This window comes from Giraffa tippelskirchi, chromosome 5 (assembly GCF_054371585.1).
Source record: "Giraffa tippelskirchi isolate mGirTip1 chromosome 5, T2T-mGirTip1v1.2.pri, whole genome shotgun sequence".
In the NCBI taxonomy this organism is placed as follows: Eukaryota; Metazoa; Chordata; class Mammalia; order Artiodactyla; family Giraffidae; genus Giraffa; species Giraffa tippelskirchi.
Window position 1 is genome coordinate 63,011,555 of NC_137279.1, and position 20,347 is coordinate 63,031,901.

The 20,347-nt window shown below is 35.0% G+C and overlaps 1 protein-coding gene across 2 annotated transcripts in view; it reads right to left on the minus strand.

Moving 5' to 3' along the window:
- Nucleotides 1-17,188, minus strand: part of BRINP3 (BMP/retinoic acid inducible neural specific 3) — a 445,180-nt gene extending 427,992 nt beyond the window's left edge. The window contains exon 1 of one of the 2 annotated variants that reach the window (XM_081485193.1): nucleotides 16,953-17,188. In XM_081485193.1, the coding sequence (XP_081341319.1) occupies nucleotides 16,953-17,188 (236 nt within the window). The remainder of the gene's footprint in view (nucleotides 1-16,952) is intronic. The other variant, XM_081485194.1, reaches the window with a different exon arrangement.
- Nucleotides 17,189-20,347: the final 3,159 nt, after the last annotated feature.

Sequence of the window (20,347 nt, forward strand, 5' to 3'; positions counted from 1 at the left end):
ACTCCCTCCTCCACTGTGCCCACAAGTCTATTCTCTACATCTGCGTCTCCACTCCTTCCCTACAAAATATTCATCTATACCATTTTTCTAGATTCCATAAATATGGTTGATATGCGATAATTGTTTCTCTTTTTGACTTAATTCACTCTGTATAACAAGCTCTCAGTTCACTCAATTCAGTCAATCAGTTGTGTCCCACTCTTTGTGACCCCATGGACTGTAGCACGCCAGAGTTCTCTGTCCATCACCAACTCCCAGACCTTGTTCAAACTCATCTCCAGTGAGTCAGTGATGCCATCCAGCCATCTCATCCTCTGTTGTCCCCTTCTCCTCCTGCCTTCAATCTTTCCCAGCATCAGGGTCTTTTCAAATGAGTCAGTTCTTAGCATCCGGTGGCCAAAGTATTGGAGTTTCAGCTTCAGCATCAGTCCTTTCAATGAATTTTCAGGATTGATTTCCTTTAGGATGGACTGGTTGGATCTCCTTACAGTCCAAGAACTCTCAAGAATCTTCTCCAACACCACAGTTCAAAAGCATAAATTCTTCAGTGCTCAGTTTTCTCTATAGTCCAACTCTCACATCCACATATGACTACTGGAAAAATCATAGCTTTGACTAGACTGAATTTTGTTGGCAAAGTAATGTCTCTGGTTTTTAATATGCTGTCTAGGTTGGTCATAGGTTTTCTTCCAATGAGCGAGTGTCTTTTAATTTCATGACTGCAGTCGCCATCTGCAGTGATTTTGGAGCCCAAGAAAAGAAAATCTATCACTGTTTCCATTGTTTCTCATCTTTTTGCCATGAAGTGATGGGACCAGTTGCCATGATCTTAGTTTTTTGAATGTTGAGTTTTAAGCCAACTTTTTCACTCTCCTCTTTCACTTTCATCAAGAGGCTCTTTAGTTCCTTTCCTCTTTGCTTTCTGCCATAAGGGTGGTGTCATCTGCATATCTGAGGTTATTGATATTTCTCCCAGCAATCTTGATTCCAGCTTGTGCTTCATCCAGCCTGGCATTTCTCATGATGTACTCTGCATATAAGTTAAATAAGCAAGGTGACAATATACAGCCTTGATGTCCTCCTTGCCCAATTTGGAACCAGTCTGTTGTTCCATGTCCATTTCAAACTGTTGCCTCTTGCCATGCTTACAGATCTCTCAGGAGAGAGGTATAAGGTGGTCTAGTATTCCCATCTCTTGAAGAAATTTCCACAGTTTGTTTTGATCCACACAGTCCAAGGGTTTGGCATAGTCAATAAAGCAGAAGTAGATGTTTTCTGGATCTCTTGCTTTTTCTATGATCCAGCAGATGTTGGCAATTTGATCTCTGGTTCCTCTGCTTTTCTAAGCAGGCTCTAGATTCATCGAACTAGGGCTAAATATGCCATATGATCCACCAATCCCACTACTTGGCATATACCCTGAGAATTTTTATATTCAAAGCCACTGGAATAATTTTCATAAAGATCCCATTCACATTTAGAAAATGCTGTTATATATGAATCCAATCCCACAATGATTAGTGAACTGTAATTTTGTCTGAGATACATGTTGGGTCCAGCACAGATGCAGGTAGGTCATTACTCCTGCCATTCAGAAGCAGGGCATTCACCTAGAGTAGATGTTTCTTCCCCAAGACAGCCTAAAAGCAATGCACTCCCAGCTCTCAATTCAAGTTAAGTGACTGCAGGAGTAAAGGACCGGTTAATGCCAGCCTTGTTGGGGGAGTTCCTTTTTCTTTACAATTTCCACCAATCTTAGCTTCCAGAGAACAATTTCATCACCATTATGAGATTTACTTATTTTCATTTTTGCCCTGGTTGCCTGTTGCAAATTAGGATGTGGCCAAGTCTTTTCTGATTTGATATCATACCTTCTATCTAGTCTGCTTAATGATGTCATCTTCAGAGGGATGTCTGTGTGTGTGTGTGTGTGTGTGTATGTGTGTGTGTGAAGACACATAATGGGAGAGGCTTAAAAGTGAACATGTTTCTTCTCTTTTGACTCTGCAATGATTCAGAGTAGCAGATGTAAAGGTGAAAGTAATTTGCTGTACTCTTCACCTTCCACACTTCTGAGAAGAGAAACATGTGTTGCTCATAAGCAGGCATGATGTTCATATGAATAGTATAATAAAGATGGAATAAAGACTATTTCAGCTGAAATTGGCTATATTAATATAAACTGTTTTTATATAATCCTAGTACCCTAATATGGTTTGAGTTTCCAGTTTTAATTTATTTTTAAGTTTAAAATAGCAAAAGTATGGCAAAAAACTCCTTTATATTTAACCAAATAGAAGACATACGTCAAAAACCAGATCATGACTAATATGTCAAAAACTAGATCACGACTAACACACAGCATGGTAACTATAGTTTATAATATTATATTTTATATTTGCTGAGAGGGTGGATCTTGAGAGTCCTCATCACAAGAAAAACATTTTTGTGACTATGTATTGTGATAAATATTGGCTAGAATTATTATAATGGTCATTTTGCAATGTGTACAAATATCAAATCACTATGTTGTACATCTGAAATGAATGCAATCAAATGTATATAATCAATTATATATGTTGATTAATAACTCAATTTAAAAAAAAAATAGTTTGTTCTAAGACAGAAGTCCCAGTTCACTATTTTCCATAATAGTGTGTGTGTATGTGTGTGTGTGTATTTTGAATGAATTAATGGTAGAAAAATGTTTAACTCTATGATGATCTAATTTAGAAGTATTACTGAGGCCAGGAACAGAAAGAAGATAATTTGAATGTAAAGCCTGAACAGTAAATCTCAAAATGTGAAGAGTGCCAAGGAAAAGCTGAAGTATGAGCCGAATTTTAATAGTTATGATGCCAGAAACAGAGGTAGGGAATCTCAGTCTCATGAAATAACCTCATATCATATCAACAATAAGTCCAATTTCCTCTAATAAAGCATCTGAATCCATAAGAAGGGGGCAAAAACAGGACTCTTGATATTAAGTTTCTGTGTGACAGGCTAATTTTTTTATTCTAATTTGAAGTTTCTTTTTTTTTTTTTCCATTAGTAAAGGAAAGGAATACTCACAATGTCTTACTTTTTTCAGGAAAATACTTTGAATAAAACTGCTTTAATCTAAAATATGTTAACACAACATGTATTTAAGAAGCATACTAGACTATACCTCCTCAGGCAGATACCAAAAATCATTTTTAAAAGCTAAAATATAATATAAAATGCAGTCACTGAATTTTTATATTGATTCTTTATAAAATAAAAAAAGCTATTCACATGACTTTCTAAAACTAAATAATGACTAAATTATCATGGCAGTATCAACAATGGAGAGTTCTTTCCCTTCCAACAGATTTAATATTTTAATTCATGTATATAAAGTTACATTAAGTGAAAGTCACTCAGTCATGTCCCACTCTTTGTGACCCCATGGACCATACAGTCCATGGAATTCTCCAGGCCAGAATACTGGAGTGAGTAGCTTTTCCCTTCTCCAGAGGATCTTCCCAACCCAGGGATTGAACCCAGGTCTCCTGCACTGCAGGTGGATTCTTTACCAGCTGAGCCACAAGGGAAGCCCTCACGTACTTACATTGTTTCAATATCATTCTGTTTTTAGAAGCAACTAAGATTGTTTATCTTGAAAAATTACACATGAACTTTATAAATTCTAGAAAAATCTAAGATCTTTATTTTCAGATACCATGTTCACTAAGTAAAAGTCTTTAAATTACAAAACTATGTTCAAAACAAATTCAAATAATGACCCTAAATAAAAACAATGCAGTCAGTTCTATGGCACGTTTACAAACACAATTTCTCTATGGGACTTCCTTGGTGGTCCAGTGACTAAGACTCAAGGCTGTTAATGCAGTGGGCCTGGGTTCAACACCTGGTCAGAAAACTAGATCCCATGTACTGCAACTAAAATCTGGTCCAGCCAAGTGAATAAATAATTTGGAAGCTTTCTTGGCGGCTCGGTGGTAAAAAATCTGCCTGCAGTGCAGGAGACCCAGGTATGATTCCTGGGTCAGGAAGATCTCCTGGAGAGGGGAATGGCTAACCACTCGAGTATTCTTGCCTGGAGAATTCCATGGACAGAGGAACCTGGTGGGCTACAGTCCACAGGATCAAAAGAATCAGACATGACTGAACAACTAACACTTTCTGTCAAAAAGAGGCCAGCAAGGACTATGCTTCAGTGGAATCTCATGGTTAGAAATAAAGTTATAGAATTTCCTGTCATTCTCATTTAATAAATAGGGACTCAGAGACAACGAGAGGTGATACAATTTTATACGTTTATACAAAAACTAAATGATAGATACAGGCCTGAAACCTTGATTCTATAATTCCAGTTCCAAGTTCTATAAACCTTAGTTCTGTAATTCTTAGTTCTTTGTCTTCTCTCTATCCTACTCTTAGTTCCATTCACCTCTCTATTCTATGAGCAGGATTAAATTAATATAATGCCAAAAATAAGTAGTTTAACTCTTTAAGCTAAAGGTCAAATGAAAAAAATGATTTAAAACCTTTTCAATACAGTATAAGGATTACATGGTCACACCTAAAAATTAGGATTTGCGAACATTATTTCAACATTTGAAAAGGAAAAAGAGTGTTCTAGATTGTAGTCTATACATGTTTAAAATGTTAGGAAAGAAAATGAAGAATTAGAAAATTCATTTCATTTCCTCCATAAATTGCATAGTTAATCTAACAGATCAACAAAGTCTGTATTCTGTCAAATATCTGCGAGAGATTGGGGTTTACTAGATAGATGCTGTGACCCAGGTTGCTTACACATGAGCTCGGGGCCAGGGGCCTCTGGCACCCAGGGCACGTGAGTGTTTCTCATCTCCCCGTCACTTGGTGTAACTTCTGAGATCCCACAGTCAGGCTCTCTCCGGGAAGAGTGGTCTCAGCAGCAGCACCTCAGGCCCCATTCCCCATCCTCTGAGCCTCCCCTAACACTCAGCACGTCCCAGGCCCTCCTTGCCCAGCCCCTCCACTAGACCTGCCCTTACTCCCTCCCTGTCCAGCACATGAAGCCATAAAGCACACCCTGTGGGATCCAACTGTACCTTGTTTGCATTTAACACGGTCAGAAATAATATCCTTTATGAGGACACTAGAGAAAAGCCTGAAGGTTAATACAGAGTCACAGGGCTTTATTTGAAGCCCTTCAGTGAAATGTATCCGAGTTCGGTTTTTCTGATTTTAGAGGGAAAATGAGGTATTAATATATACAGTGTGCCTTATGTTATATCCTCGGTGGAGTCTAAGTCATCAACTCATAATCAAACACATCAGTGCCCTTGAAATGCAACATATGAATGTTCCCATTAAATACAAAAATAAAAACTAGAGCCTCATGTCTGTCCAGGGCAGGACAAGTTTTGAAACCTAAAGTGCTAAGAGAAAAATGGCTCAATTTCAGAATGCTGGGATTTTGAAATTTCTGATACAGTGCTTTAAACTCTGCAAGAACTGAAATGTTTCTAGCTGGAAGGTTTCTCACGATGTGGTTCAAAGATCTGTTTTCACTCTTATTCTGCTATATTTTTTAAAAATATTTTTACATCCATAGGCTTTTTAAAGGTTTTTTTTTTAAATAATTTCATTTATATAGAAGATATTCGTTTCAAATGTGCAGATTTGAAATAAGGAGGATATTGGATTATAATAATCAAGAACAGATTTTCTTGATAAATTTGTCAAACAGGCCCAAAATGCTTTTATATTACATTCAATGAGATATGGGCACACATGCAGTGCTCTCCAAATAGAAGAAAGAGTTAGACTGCCATATACAGAGAGGTATGATTTCTACAAAACTGAAGATGAATAGGATACCAGGGTACTATGATGTGAATAAACAATGAAGAGATAGATTTGGTACAATGGTTAGAAGATGCAAGCTCACAAATTGTGACTGTTGACTAGGAAGGCATTCCCAAGTGTCATGTTTCATCCACTGATTCTGTTATCTTGGGAAAGAGTGAGTTCTCAATCCACTGAAACATTGAAAGAAAGGGTTGATGACCATTTGACAGTAGTATTATACATAGGGATTGCACAGCAGGAATTAAATATCATTGATTTGAATAGATGAATGCCAAGGACATTTTTAATCATTAGAATCTTTGACTTAATGTTTTAAAAAGTCTATCTTCTGAAATGATAAATGCAAAGAAAGTTGTTATCCCTTTGCTTTTCATAAGTATGAAAAAGTATTCTTATGTGTAATGAATTTAATGATTGCTGTAAAAAACACCTTTTTACAACGAATAATCTTTTAAAGATTGCGTTTTGTGAGGAATTGCTTTATAACTTTAAATGGGTGTGTTTATTTAAATCTAATATTCTATTCTCTTTTGTAGCAATAGTAGTATGTGTCTTTAAGATAAGACAGCCACGCACAAGCCCACAGCCCAGTCCAGCCTTTGCTAATTTCAGACTGACAGGGAGGTAGTTTAATTAGTGAGCTAGCTGCTAATATCTGTTTAAGTGAGCAGCCAAGGAAACGTCTGTTAGAAAAAGGACTTGCAAATGAAAGGCAAGGCCATTCTCGATGCCTCTTTTCAATTGTGTCAAAAAGGAAGAGAACAAAGAGCCTGCATTTATTTGGAAAAGAGAAGACTACTAAAAAAAAAAGTAGAGACAGACACAAAAATAACCGTATATCTGCAAATATATATTGTAGTTTAGAGATACTGGTACAGACTTGTACAGACTTGTACATAAGTGAACTACTTCCACATATTGTGCAAACTCTGCCTTGACCATGGGTAAATCATCCCGAAAAGCTTTGGTAATTCTCTGATAGTAACCAAAGAGAATGAGACTGTCTCCGACACCTATAATCAAGGTTACAGGCTTTTACTCTTAAACTAAAATGGTTTATTAATGTATTTCCTGAATTTGTTGATACAATAAATAGTACACTTTTTACATTTACATGGCATTTGTTTACTGGAATATTTAGAGAGATAGATGAAAGGAAAATAAACACTGCATGGTCACTCTTTGAGTAATCTTTTTCAACCAACACTTGCTGGACATCTATGTATTTCATACATCACTTCAGTCTGAGGCAAATTCCAAGGATAAATTTACTAATTAATTGATATAAAACTCTTCTCCAGGCCAAATGAACTTCAGTGTATAATGTTTACATCCTAAGTCTAATTATGGAATTATAATTCCAGTTGAAAATAATAGAGAAAATAAGCAATTTATAGAAAAAATAATCTCAAAAATAACTAAAAGTTGTTACTTCTATAAAAGAATGGTTTGAAAATAGAAACTGAATAAACGTATTCTACCAAAAATCATAAATATTCACTATAAATTACAGCTTTAACTTTGGAAGTTATAATATGAAGGTGAGGATTCTTTTACTGCTATTCATGTTATATGCTTGTTAAAATAAAAACAATAGTAATCTAATCTTAATTTTATAACTAATATTTTAAAAGTTGGAAATTTTTTAAAATACTGTAATTAAAAAGCAATTGCATCCATGTACGCTAGGTCATTTCAGTCATGGCTGACTCTTTGCGGACCTATGGACTAGCCCATGAGGCTCCTCTATCCATGGGACTCTCCAGGCAAGGATACAGGAGTGCATTGCCATGCCCTCCTCCAGGTGGATCTTCTCGACCCACGGATCAAACCTGCATCTCTTAGGTCTCCTGCATTGGCAGGCAGATTCTTTACCGCTAGTGCCATTACTTTTATATTAAAACAAAGAAGACATAATAAATGCCATTTTAGGACCTTTTCTTACTTACAATGAGAAATCTAATGCTAATGACTTTTTATTCATAACAGTCCTTTTAAATACACACACACACACACTTTCAAGAAAAAAACCAAGGAAACCCTTTAAAAACTATTATTACTCAGCTTTTTCGCTTGAGTTTTAAACTTTGCATTTTTGGAATAGTTCCCAGTTTATAAAAAAAGAAAAAAAATTCATGTTAGCAATTCAAAACCCACAGAGCAATGATAACAAGAGAAAACAATACTGATAATGTTGGCAATTAAATTTATAAGAAGATCACAGAGATAAGGGTAGTAAAGAGTTAGAGTGCTTGGTAAGATGAAACTAGAGAAACAAATAATCAAATAACGTATTTGTCTGAATGCCAAAAAATCATAATTGTTATTTTCTCCTCTATAAGTAATTGTATGAACTAGGAATTCTGTTCATTTTTTTTTTTTCAATACAACAGAAATAAACGTGAACGTACTTTAGGCTAAATATTATTATTTATAAATGCTATTAATTGTTGCAAAGCATGTATTTTACTTATCATGAGGCTATATACAATCTCGATTCAGAACTAGCTTTTCTGAAATTCCATTATAACTCCTAAAGCCTTGAATTAATATTTCTATTTTCTTCCTCACAGAAATTCTCCCAGTGTCAACTAAAGGATACAAAGTATGAACTCATTGTGCAGATTCAATTGTGAATTAGAATTGAATACCAAAATTTAGATTTATTTTATGGTTTAATCTCAAAATTGGAGATGTAATTAGAGTTGTTGAGTAGATATATTTAATTAATTTAAGTTACCTATATATAAACTCACTACCCAGAATAGTCTCCTTAATTTATCACTGAACAGTACTGTGCTAACTGAACTAATGGAAGGATTTATGGAAAATCAACCAACTAGGAAAAATAGCTTCCTCGCGATAGCCTCTACAGTATAACATACACAAAACAGAAAAGAATTGAAGTAATGAGGAGAATGGAAGTTATTACAAAATTTAGGTTTAGATACCCATGAACACAGAGTAATCTGAGTGATTTTTAGATATTATTTTTAAAAAGTATTTATAAGTGACTTTTGCAAAAGACAAAAGCCTGCAGATAGGAGAATTAACCACAACTGATTTTCGTTTTCATGCTTAACAATTTGTTCTGATATTTTCCCATTTTGCTTTTGGGATTGCTAACATTGAAGTTTATAACTCAAAGGATCTTTAGAAATCTAGAACATCCTTAATTTTACAAAAGAGGATACTGAAGCCTGAGAAATTAACTTACAAACCTGAGGTTAAACAGTTTGGTTAGTGACAGAGAATCAATTCAAGTCTCCTTGCTTACATTCAAGAGGGTATATGTTCAATGAGATGAGCTTGATTTTGAAACCAAGCAGCCTAAATGTAAAGTGAGCAACTTCTTATTCTATGAATTTAAAGGCAAATAGAAATAAAGAAATAAGATGAGGTATATAAAATTTAAAAAATAAAATAGAAACTAGAAAGGTCCTGCCTCCAAGGCACTCATACCTCAGAGGAGACAACAGGTGATTTTAGAGCAGTATCATAGGTACAAGGACAGATATTCAGGCATAAGAGGAGTAAACAAAAGGGAAAAGGGTTTAAGTTTTTATTTTGCTAACCTGTAAATGGGAATTATTTTAAGAGGGTTCTTTGGATGATTAAATGACATAACATGTGAAAGCATAACCACTTAATAAAATCACAGTATTTAGTTCCATCTTTACTCCTTTCTTAGTCTATACTATATGAATGCTCCATTTGTTGTTGTTGTTTAGTAGCTAAGTTGCATCCAATTCTTTTGCAACCCCATGGATTGTAGCCCACCAGACTCCTCTGTTCCATGGAAATTTTCAGGCAAGAATACTGGTGAGGGTTTCTAATTCCTTCTCCAGGGAATCTTCCCAACCCAGGGATTGAACCAATGTCTCCTGAATTGGTAAGCGGGTTTTTTACCACTGAGCCATCAGGGAAGATATACATGCTCCATAAAACACTATTATCCACTAGACAGTATCATATGGATTTTAATATATTAGATCATCTTTTTTACATTTTATGGTCTTTTCTGTTAGGTGCAATTTTGTTTTAGGTAACTTTGCTATAAGCAGCATATTTAAGTAAATGTTTTACTCCAATTATTTTTGGAGCTTGAAATATTTACATTCATTACATTAACTATATTTTTCTGTAGCCACCTTGTTTTAAGTTATGTTTATCATTTTTATTTAACCTTTAAATTTTTATATGTTTGTTTTTATATGTAGCAAGGAAATTTAAGATGTAATGTTGATTTTTATATCTACCCTTAAGGTTTGCAATAATATTTAAACTTATTTTTCCCAGTTCCTATTTTTAGAATTTAAATAAATATAAATTTTACCACTCCACTTAAATGCCACAAAGATAGATTTCACTGCATTCTGGGCTCTTCCCTTTCCTGTTCCAAATTTACTTCTGGGCATCTTTGTCGCTGATACATAATCATTAATGTCAGTAATCACTTATTTCCCCCTAGACTGGCCAGATTTTGCAAATAAAACATAGCAACTAGTAAAAGTAGAGTGTAAATAAACAAATTATTTTTAGTATAAGTATGTCCCAAATATTGCATGCTGTGCTGTGCAAAGAGTTGTGTCCAATTCTTTGCCACCACATGGACTGTAGCTCACCAGGCTCATCTGTCCATGGGGATTCTCCAGGCAAGATTGCCATGCCCTCCTCACAGGGGATTGTCCCAACCCAGGGATTGAACCCACATCTCTTGCATTGCAGAGGGATTCTTTACCATCTGAGCCACCAGGAAAGTCCAAAAATACTGGAGTGGGTAGCCAATTGCTTCTCCAGGGGATATTGGGTCATGCTTATCTGCCAAAATCTCTACCTACCACACTATTCTTGGGAACTACCATCTCCAAATATCATGGAAAAGAGAGAAATTGAATATTTATACTCTGGTTACATCACAAGGCAGAGTTCTTCAGGAGATAAGACAACTGCAAAGAGTCTCCGACTCTTTGCCACCCCATGGACCGCAGCATGCCAGGCCTCCCTGTCCATCGCCAACTCCTGGAGTTTACTCAAACTCATATCCATTGAGTTGGTGATGGCATCCAACCATCTCATCCTCTGTTGTCCCCTTCTCTTCCCGCCTTCAATCTTTTCCAACATCAGGGTCTTTTCCAGTGAGTCAGCTCTTCACATCAGGTGGCCAAAGGATTGGAGTTTCAGCTTCAGCATCAGTCCATGGGGTGGCAAAGAGTCGGAAACGACTGAGCGACTGAACTGATGAATTTATACTAGTTTAAATAGAAAATTTAAAGTGACGCTATAAAGAATTGCTATTTAGAAGACATTTTAAGCCAGAATCTTTTTTCTTTAAAAAACATATGCATTCTTAATGTTCTTTTGTAAATGATATCATGATTACCATATTATTTATATCACTAATAAATACCTGGCCAATTTATATTCCTGATGAAAAAATACTTATATCAATTATATGAGGTACATAGAAAACCTTCCCAAAACTTAGAGGCTTAGAGAAAGATTTGGTATTTTCTTATTAATGATTCCGTGAATGAATGAGCATTATGAGCTGGGCTCAGCTGTGTAGTTCTTCCAGGATGCCTAATCACTAACATGGTTTTCAGTTTTCTACCAGATCGCCTAGGTCTGGATATCCTAGGATGGCCCCACTGCCTCATGTGGTGATTGTTTCTGTCTGGTGGCTGTCAGGTCCAAAGGACATTATCTGGCCTGGCTCCCCTCTCCTCTATGTGGTTTCTTCTGCTCTACCAGCCTAGACTGAACTTCTTCAAAGGTTCTTTTCAGATCTGATTCATTGCAAGGCAATTGCACAGGCACTTTTATAAGCTTCTGCTGCTGCTGCTAAGTCGCTTCAGTCGTGTTCGACTCTGTGCGACCCCATAGACGGCAGCCCACCAGGCTCCGCCGTCCCTAGGATTCTCCAGGCAAGAACACTGGAGTGGGTTGCCATTTCCTTCTCCAGTGCATGAAAGGGAAAAGTGAAAGTGAAGTCGCTCAGTCGTGTCCGACTCTTATTGACCCCATGGACTGTAGCCTACCAGGCTCCACCGTCCATGGGATTTTCCAAGCAAGAGTACTGGAGTGGGGTGCCATTGCCTTTATACTTGCATCATATTTGCTGATGCCACACTGACAAAAGAAGGCGAAGGCCAAGCCCAAAGCCAATAGTGGGGAAAACATGCAAAGTTGTAGAGATGGGGAGATCTGAGTCACCAGGAGATGTGACAACAATCTAACACAATTTTATTAGCTCTCTGGCAAATAAATCAAGGGTATATTTACTGAACAAACCTGACTAAAAAATGTGAACATAGAAAGACGTAAGTTGTGGAAAGGATTTGTTTTTATATATTAGAAGATTTAATCCCAAAGATTTGGCCAATTAGATAATTGGAAACTTTTGTTTTTACTTAATTGTGGTAAAATGATTAATGAATTTAATTTCAAAAGTATGGGTTTTAATTATTTTTTTTAACATGTCTGCTCTTTACAGACATACTATTTAAAATCAATGGATGGTAGTTTTTTGTAATTGATACAGTATCATAAATAAAAAGCTACAATAAAAATCACATATTAAAAAAAAATGGAAGGTCTTTATAAGCAACAAGGAAAACTTTGATTTTTGTACAGAAATGCATGTATATGTACCAAAATATAATTTAGTATCAGAGCATATATTACTCGTATAATTGAACATTTCTATAGAATACAAAAGGGCTTAATAAACTTTAATATTGAATTTGCAAATAACTCAGAGAAAAAAAATTAATCTACTTAATCTGAGGACTCCAGTTTTTTAATTCAAAGCTGACACAATATGTATTTACTTATTAAATGATTATAAAATGTAAAATCGATGTGAATACTTGTCTAAAATGTTTAGAGTCTATACATGAGTGTAACAACCAAGCAGTTTAAAAAAGTAAGTATTGTCATTATTTTACAAATCACTCATGTTTTTCCTTAAAAATCCCATCCTTCTCCCATCCTCATTGAGATAACTGCTATCTTGACTTTCATTATAGTCATTTCCTTGCTTTTTTTTTTTTTTAGGTTTTACCAAACATCTTTAGGTATGCATATCTAAATATAATTTAGTTTTACCTGTTTTGTGAACTTCGTGTAGTAGAATCAGACTATGTGCAAATGTTTCCTGTGTTGTGCTTCTCAAACTTAACATTCTGCTTGGGAGATTCATCCAGGATCCTGCTGGTGGCTACACTCTTGTTAATGTTAATATATCTGAATTGATCAGGATTTTGGTTGTTTAATGCTTTGAATTCTAAGAAATACTTACATAACTGAAAGTGTTTTCCCCTGTTTTTCTCCTAGAAATTTAATATTTTTGCCTTTCTTATTTAGATTTTTATTCCCTATGAAGTAGATTTGTGAATATGGTACTGGAAAGAGATCTCATTTCTGTTTTTCTCATGTCTGTGCTCTCAGCCACTCGGTCATGTCAGACTCTGTGACCCCGTGGACTATAGCTCACCAAGCTCCTCTGTCCACAGGATTTTCCAGGCAAGAATACTGGAGTGGGTTGTCATTTCCTCCTCCAGGGGATCTTCCCAACCCAGGAACTGAACTGGCGTCTCTTGCATCTCCTGCACTGCAGTTGGATTTGTTACCACCGAGCCACCTGGGAAGCTCTGCTTTTCACATATGGCTACCCAAACTGCAGAACCATTTATTCAAAACTCTCCCCTCCCCAACACACTATTTCATTATACCCCTGTCATGAAGTGTCCATACACTTACTTTTTTCTAGACTATCTTATCCCTTCCAACTCATTCTTTAAATATAATTTTTTCTCAGGGAACATTACCAAGAAGACCAATAAGTCATCATATTTATCCCTATTGTCTCTTGTTCTCACTCAAATTTTGCTTTGAAATATTGCTCTGAGGAAGCAAGCTAAGTTGTAGTAAAATGACACATAGTAATATTATTCTTTAAAGTTATAAGAAAAGCATCATTTCTTCCCCCCATGATTTTCTTACACATGTGGTTAAATAAAGAATGGTAGAAGTTGGGGGGGGGAGACTTATTTTCTAGCAACGTATATGAAGATTTACACATGTGAAATATCTTTTTTGTGGGATAAAAATCACCATCTATTTTATCTTAGAATTCATATCCCTAGTTCAAGATAATGGTGTCAGAAATACTAAAAAGTGTGTCCCTTGTTCATAGCCCCGGTAATTTATTAAAAGGATGAGGATTTCTATGGTCTGGAAGAAATTATATGTTTTTTGGTGGGCCTACTGCCTGAGGGTGTTTCTAGACCATAATAACTGCCATCACAAGGCTTCCACTTATTAAGGGGCCAAGTGTACTCCTATTCTGTGCTTCAAATGGGCAAAATTTCTCCAGGCATAGTCCACTTTCTAAAAGTGAGAACACTTACTTAAAATGCTTACCCTAAGTTCCATTATCAATCTTTAGCAAAAATATAGTGGAAAATTCAATCTTTAATATTTAACCAAATAACAGTTTAAATGTTAGCAACCTCATTCTAGGTTTTCAGTTCAATGATCTGCTCATAAAGTAATCACTTCATATTTTTAACGTAGCTTCAGAATAAAACCTAAAAATATGATACACTTCAATTTAAAAATAAGACTTGATAGTTGACACAAATGCACACTATCAAGAAAAAAATGGTGGTTCCTTTTACTTTAGGTCCTGACTACGATTCTAGCAATGTTCAGTTGTTATGATCTTGTTGTTCTATATTTGAGGTGAAAAGAAAAATATGTTACTGGAAAATAAGATAAAATGAACACTGACAACTGAAAGAAATTTGACCTAATTATTCAGGCTTCATATGTTGTGCATTTATAACTAAAGCATTTCAGATATTATGTCAATGCAATAACTTATAAAAAGAAGATTATGACAGTAATAAGCACTTGTAGAATTTGATCACTTTTCAAAATGATGTGGTCTCTCAAAATGATAAATTTAGTGCTTAGTAGTGAAAAATACTAATTTTCTACTTATATGTCTTAGATATTCACTAATTCTGTAATTAATCATTTATGAAACATAAATCTCTAAAAACTATTAAGACAAATATTAAAAACAGAGGTAAGAACTAAACAAAGCCAGAAAGCCATTCTAATCTTTGAATTTAGATTCTCAAAATTCTCAAATATAAGGTCAACTTCACTAGGAAAAACTCATGTCCATATAACCCATCTATTATATCAAACAGATAAGTAGACAGCATTCTCTGAAATGTGAGGAAATACTCGTTGGACAGATGAAATATCTCACAGTGCCAAGGCAAATGGAATCCTCGTGAGTACACTATACCATTCATTTTATAGCAACCATCACTGATCATAGCATCATCATCCAATGTGTCAAAGGTTATATAAGTTGTAGTTTGGTCCAGGCAGAAGGACAGGGACATTTTATTCCATTGTTTATAAATAAACAATTCCCATTTACGTTTATTCAAACCATGACAGTAAAAACATAAGGGTGAGGAGTAGAGAGTTACTGAAGGTCTTTATGAATAGAGAATCATGAAGACAACAGGGAATGCGTGAACCCTACAAACTAATCCCAAGGCATTGTTTTTTCATTACCTTTCACTGTGGTGATCCAAAAATTGCCTCTTTCATTCAGCCAAGAACCTCTGTACACATGTCAAGCCATGTTTGCAACTCATAGCCAATCAATCAATAATCCAAAGCTCAACAATCACACACAAGACAACACCTCAGACCTCCCAACAGAGATGCAATAGATCGTGGAGACATGTTCTGACATAAGTCTGTTTGAGAGACTGTTAAAATTTTTTCTGCAGAATGTTGAAATAGAAGACAATCTCACTCTCTGAAATTTAATAGCTTCACTCAGTTTGTGAAAGAAAGCTACTAAACCCACAAAAACATGTAAAAATGATTATAGCTGGAATCATAATATATTGACTGCTTCCTGGTGCATTTCAGAAAGGAAATCTTTAATATTTGTCATTTCATTTACTAAAGTAGAATAATTCTTTTTTGTAGGCTTGTGACAGTGCTCTGGCTGCCTGGAATAAAGGCACACACACTCACATAGAGTGAGAATTGCGAGATGCTTTGCAGAACATGTTCAGTACCCTCAGTCTCTTCTGTAATATGCATGGCTAATTGGATTTATACATTTCTCAGAATGCTATATGAAAGACTACATACAGACCAGAAGCACAGTGCCCTCTGGTGCACATATAACATAAAATAAAATATTTATATAACAGGAACTACACAGATACAGACACCAATACAAAACGAAATGTTGCTTTGCATGCATGCTAAACCAATCACTGGGAATTGTAAACTTCTATCATGAAAAAGCAAACCGAACCGATAACCTTCATAAAATGTTCTTTATGGCATAGATCAATGCAATCTAACCCATTCAGGCAACCACTTGTATACCCCTCTACTTAATGGATTCATTGCACTTGTGGGAAGCAAGCAGTCTGACAGATTTAATGTATGACTCCTTTTGTGTAACTTATTTAGATTCAAGCTTAGAAGAGCAGTGAAAGTTAAAGGCCATATATCTCAATCTCTTCCTTTTTCTTGGCCCTTGCTCCCAGATCCTATTTATGTGCATTTCCTTTTTATCCCATGGCCATTTCCTCCAGCTTCTGAATGTGCAATTACCTTGAAGGTAAAAAATGATGAGGTGACTCAACTTCTCAGTGATTCGTAGAAGATACCATTTCCATTTAAGCTAAAAAAGGTAACAAAGCATGGTACAAGGTGGAAAGGAAATGCCATTCAAGAAATTCTGATTTAAAATTTTGAGTATTTAAAGCGATAAACCTAGCCTCACAGTTAACTGAAATTTACAGCAGGGTAGCAGTCTAGAATTTGGGAGTGGTACACAAGTGGTCACCATTATCCAGTTTTTCTGGAAGAAGTTACATCTACAAGAAATACTTTGCAATAACCAGAAATCCTTACCGTGGTGAATGGCAAATAATAACCTCGTCATATAAGACCCTTTCCCATCTGAAACTTGCCCTTAGAGCAACTTACTTATCCACCACCTTTAAGGAAGATATCTCTGCCATTGCTTTCCCTTTGCTTCATACCTGTATATCTTGTATCTTGTGCTAAATCCCTGCCGGCTTCTGTCCACAAAATCTGTGTATTCCTGTGAACGATGGAAGGGTCCCTTATCAGAGAGGAGCCAGTCGAAGGGGCTTGTGGCATGCTGATCCGAAACAGCAGCAACCGCTAAAACCCAGCAATGAAGACTCAGTGCTATCCACTCCCATGGAGCCATCAGAGAGAACAATTCAGCACCAGCTCTGCTTCGCCATATCATGCTTCCACTGGGGACTTAGAGCCTTCATTCTCTTAGCTTTCCCTCAACACCTAGACAAAATACACAGGCAATTAGTTAGCCCCTGGGAGGTTCTTTTCTAGCAGTTAAGGTGCTAGGTGGAAAATCCTTTTTTAAAAGTCTAATACCATTGTCTTAAATTAGATGATAGCAAAAGTCAATCACAAGTAGTACACAAAAATGATTTCTTTTTTTCCAGAGCTCTTTCATACTTAGGCTGTTTCTTCATTTGTTGGAAAATAAGTCACTGAGTTTCAACGAGCCTTGTCAGGGCAACATCATACAGTGCATCACTAAAGCCCACTCTGAGCAACGATCATCAGAAATTTTCACTCATTATTACTTTTTCAGCATAAATGTTTTATAACACCAAACAGTATCAAAAGAAACACTGAATATGTTTATTTAATAAATTCTGTTATAAATTTTAACACTACATGTATTTTATCCTTTACTTCTTTTAGAGAAAGGCTTTAAAGGAATTAAAATTATGCAGGTAGTTATTTCCATAATATAGATAAACTAAGACGGAATGGAACTGTGGGTCTTAGAATACATAGATAATTGTGTGTGTGTGTTTATGCATCTTCCATTTATCTATCTCCATATTTAGATAAATAGATGGGTGTGAGGGTGGGTAGGAGTGGGGGTAAGCATGTTTATTCAGATATTTTTCTATTATTCTGATAGGGAAAAACTTTCCTGATTATTTAAACAGAATCATAATTAAATAATTTCTAGGACTCTGAAAGATTTAAATGTACATCTGTGTCGTATTCAAAAGATAAGTAGGTATATCAATAAAATTCATATACATGCAAAACGATGCAGATTATATATAAACTATGAAAATACATACACTAACTTTATAGGCATTCAAAACTAAAGTAACAAGAGGTGTCATCCCAGTGTGGTACAGTGTAATGACTTTACACAAAACAACTGATACAATATCTATATGTTATGCAAAATATTCTACAAATATCTGAATTCAATTTTACTTTCCATCTCACCAAACCTTTTCAATATTATTATTTATAGCACATAAAACTCTGCAGTAGATAAATTATGACTAGCAAGAAAGTTTTATTGTGAGCATTTTTGGTCAGTAAAATCTCTTTTAGGGAACAATCAAAATGCACAGTATTAAGTAAAATATTTTAACTATAATGGTTGCCATATTTCCTTGGTGTTAGGTTAAATTGATTGATAAGCTTAATTTGCTTTTAGTTATAAACCTTTAATTCATAATTTAATCCTCAACTATTTCAATATGAAAGATATACAGCAATTTTGCAACCAAAAAATATCTCAAAACAATTATATGATATGATTGACCTAGGTCATCAGATTCACTTTCACCCTCTATACAATTATAACGTCCAATATCCATACACTATCTAATTCACCCCAATATTATGAGTTGTTTTTGTAGTGAATTTAAAATGTTTAAAATTTAAAATTTAAAATTTAAAATTATTTAGTCATAATGACCTTGTCTGTAAGCAGTGTGGGACACCTTACAAATGACGATGTTTTAAAAATGATTATCATAAGAAAGGACAATATCATATAATAAATAGATTTTGGAATAGGAGTTAAAAGACCCTGAATCCTCATTAATTATTTGTAGAAACAGTGTTATCACTGTCAAATGAGTCAGGTCATAACTTCCAGTTCTGATGAAGAAAATAGATTTTTTTTCAATATTGTTTTTCTTATGTGGAAGCTTACCATTTACCTTAAAAACAATATACTTCACTTTTAATCATAAACTAAGAATTATTATTATGTATAATGATAAAGTATAACACATCAATGACTAACAAATATTTCTTATCTTTGTGAAACACATTTTTATTTTGTTGGTCAAATATATTCAAATAAACAACACATACATTGCTACAAAAAGTTGTATTTTCTTACCTAAAGTACCTACAATAGCACCTAGCATGTAGCAAGGACATTAGGAGTGTTTTAAAGCATATTTTATACTGGTACAAAATCATATAATTATATACCATCAAATTAAATCCAATTCTTTAAGGTCAAGCACATGATTTTGTTAAGATACAGCATGTTTATTAACATAAAAGTAGGATATGATTGACCCAGATGGCACTTAAGGTGCTATGCTAAAATTCTGTAATTTTTTAGTATATAATTACCCAGAACGACTGCTTTTAATATTCTCTTTACAAATAGGTTGAAGATGTGTCAAGATCTTCATAATTCTTACTTTTAATACATAGGAAGATGGAAAGATTTTCTTAAATTGTGTACAGGGAAATCGCCTAAAAATGTTAGTGCTAGATTTATTTGTGTTTCCTCAACTTCTGATATGTGTACATGTTCCCCACTTCTCTTTAGAAATGAGTTTTTCTGCCAAAACAGTTTATTAGCACATGGGAATAAGAATCCTGCCCAAATTTAAGTAATTTGGAGAATCTATAGAAATCATTATATTATAAGGTTTTTGGTGGCTCAGCAGTACAGAGTCCACCTGCCAATGCAGGAAACACAGGTTCAATCCCTGGTCAGAAAGATCCCCTGGAGAAGGAAATGGGAACCCACACCAGCATTCTTGCCCGGGAAATCCCCATGGACAGAGAAGCCTGGCTTGCTAGAGTCCATGAGGTCACAGAGTCGGACACAACTCAGCAACTAAACAACAGCAACAACAATGACCCAAATATGATACCTAACAGTTCTACTGAAGTCTTCTTTAAGAATAACTTTGAAGAGTTACAAAAGTAGAGTTAAAACACATTAACTCATTATTATCTTTAGGCTTTCAAAAATCCTTAGAACAAGTGACCATTAGGCTCCATATTCATGAACAAAAGGACATCATTAACCTGATTTTTCACAAAAGCAGGTAAATGCACATGTGAATTACCCTTGTACATGAGTACTAATTTTAAAATTATTACTGAATTGTCTTTATTATAGTATAACTTTGTGAGCTATATTATCAATGGTAAAAGTAATGAGTAGAATTCCTTTGGGGATATTTGGAAGTCACAAGTAAACAGCTAAACTCAGAGGTACTACTAGGAAAAGAAATCATGAGGTACTATGAAAGTGAAAATTATAAATAATTTATCAATTCCATTCCCTGGAATGCAGGGATAGTACAAA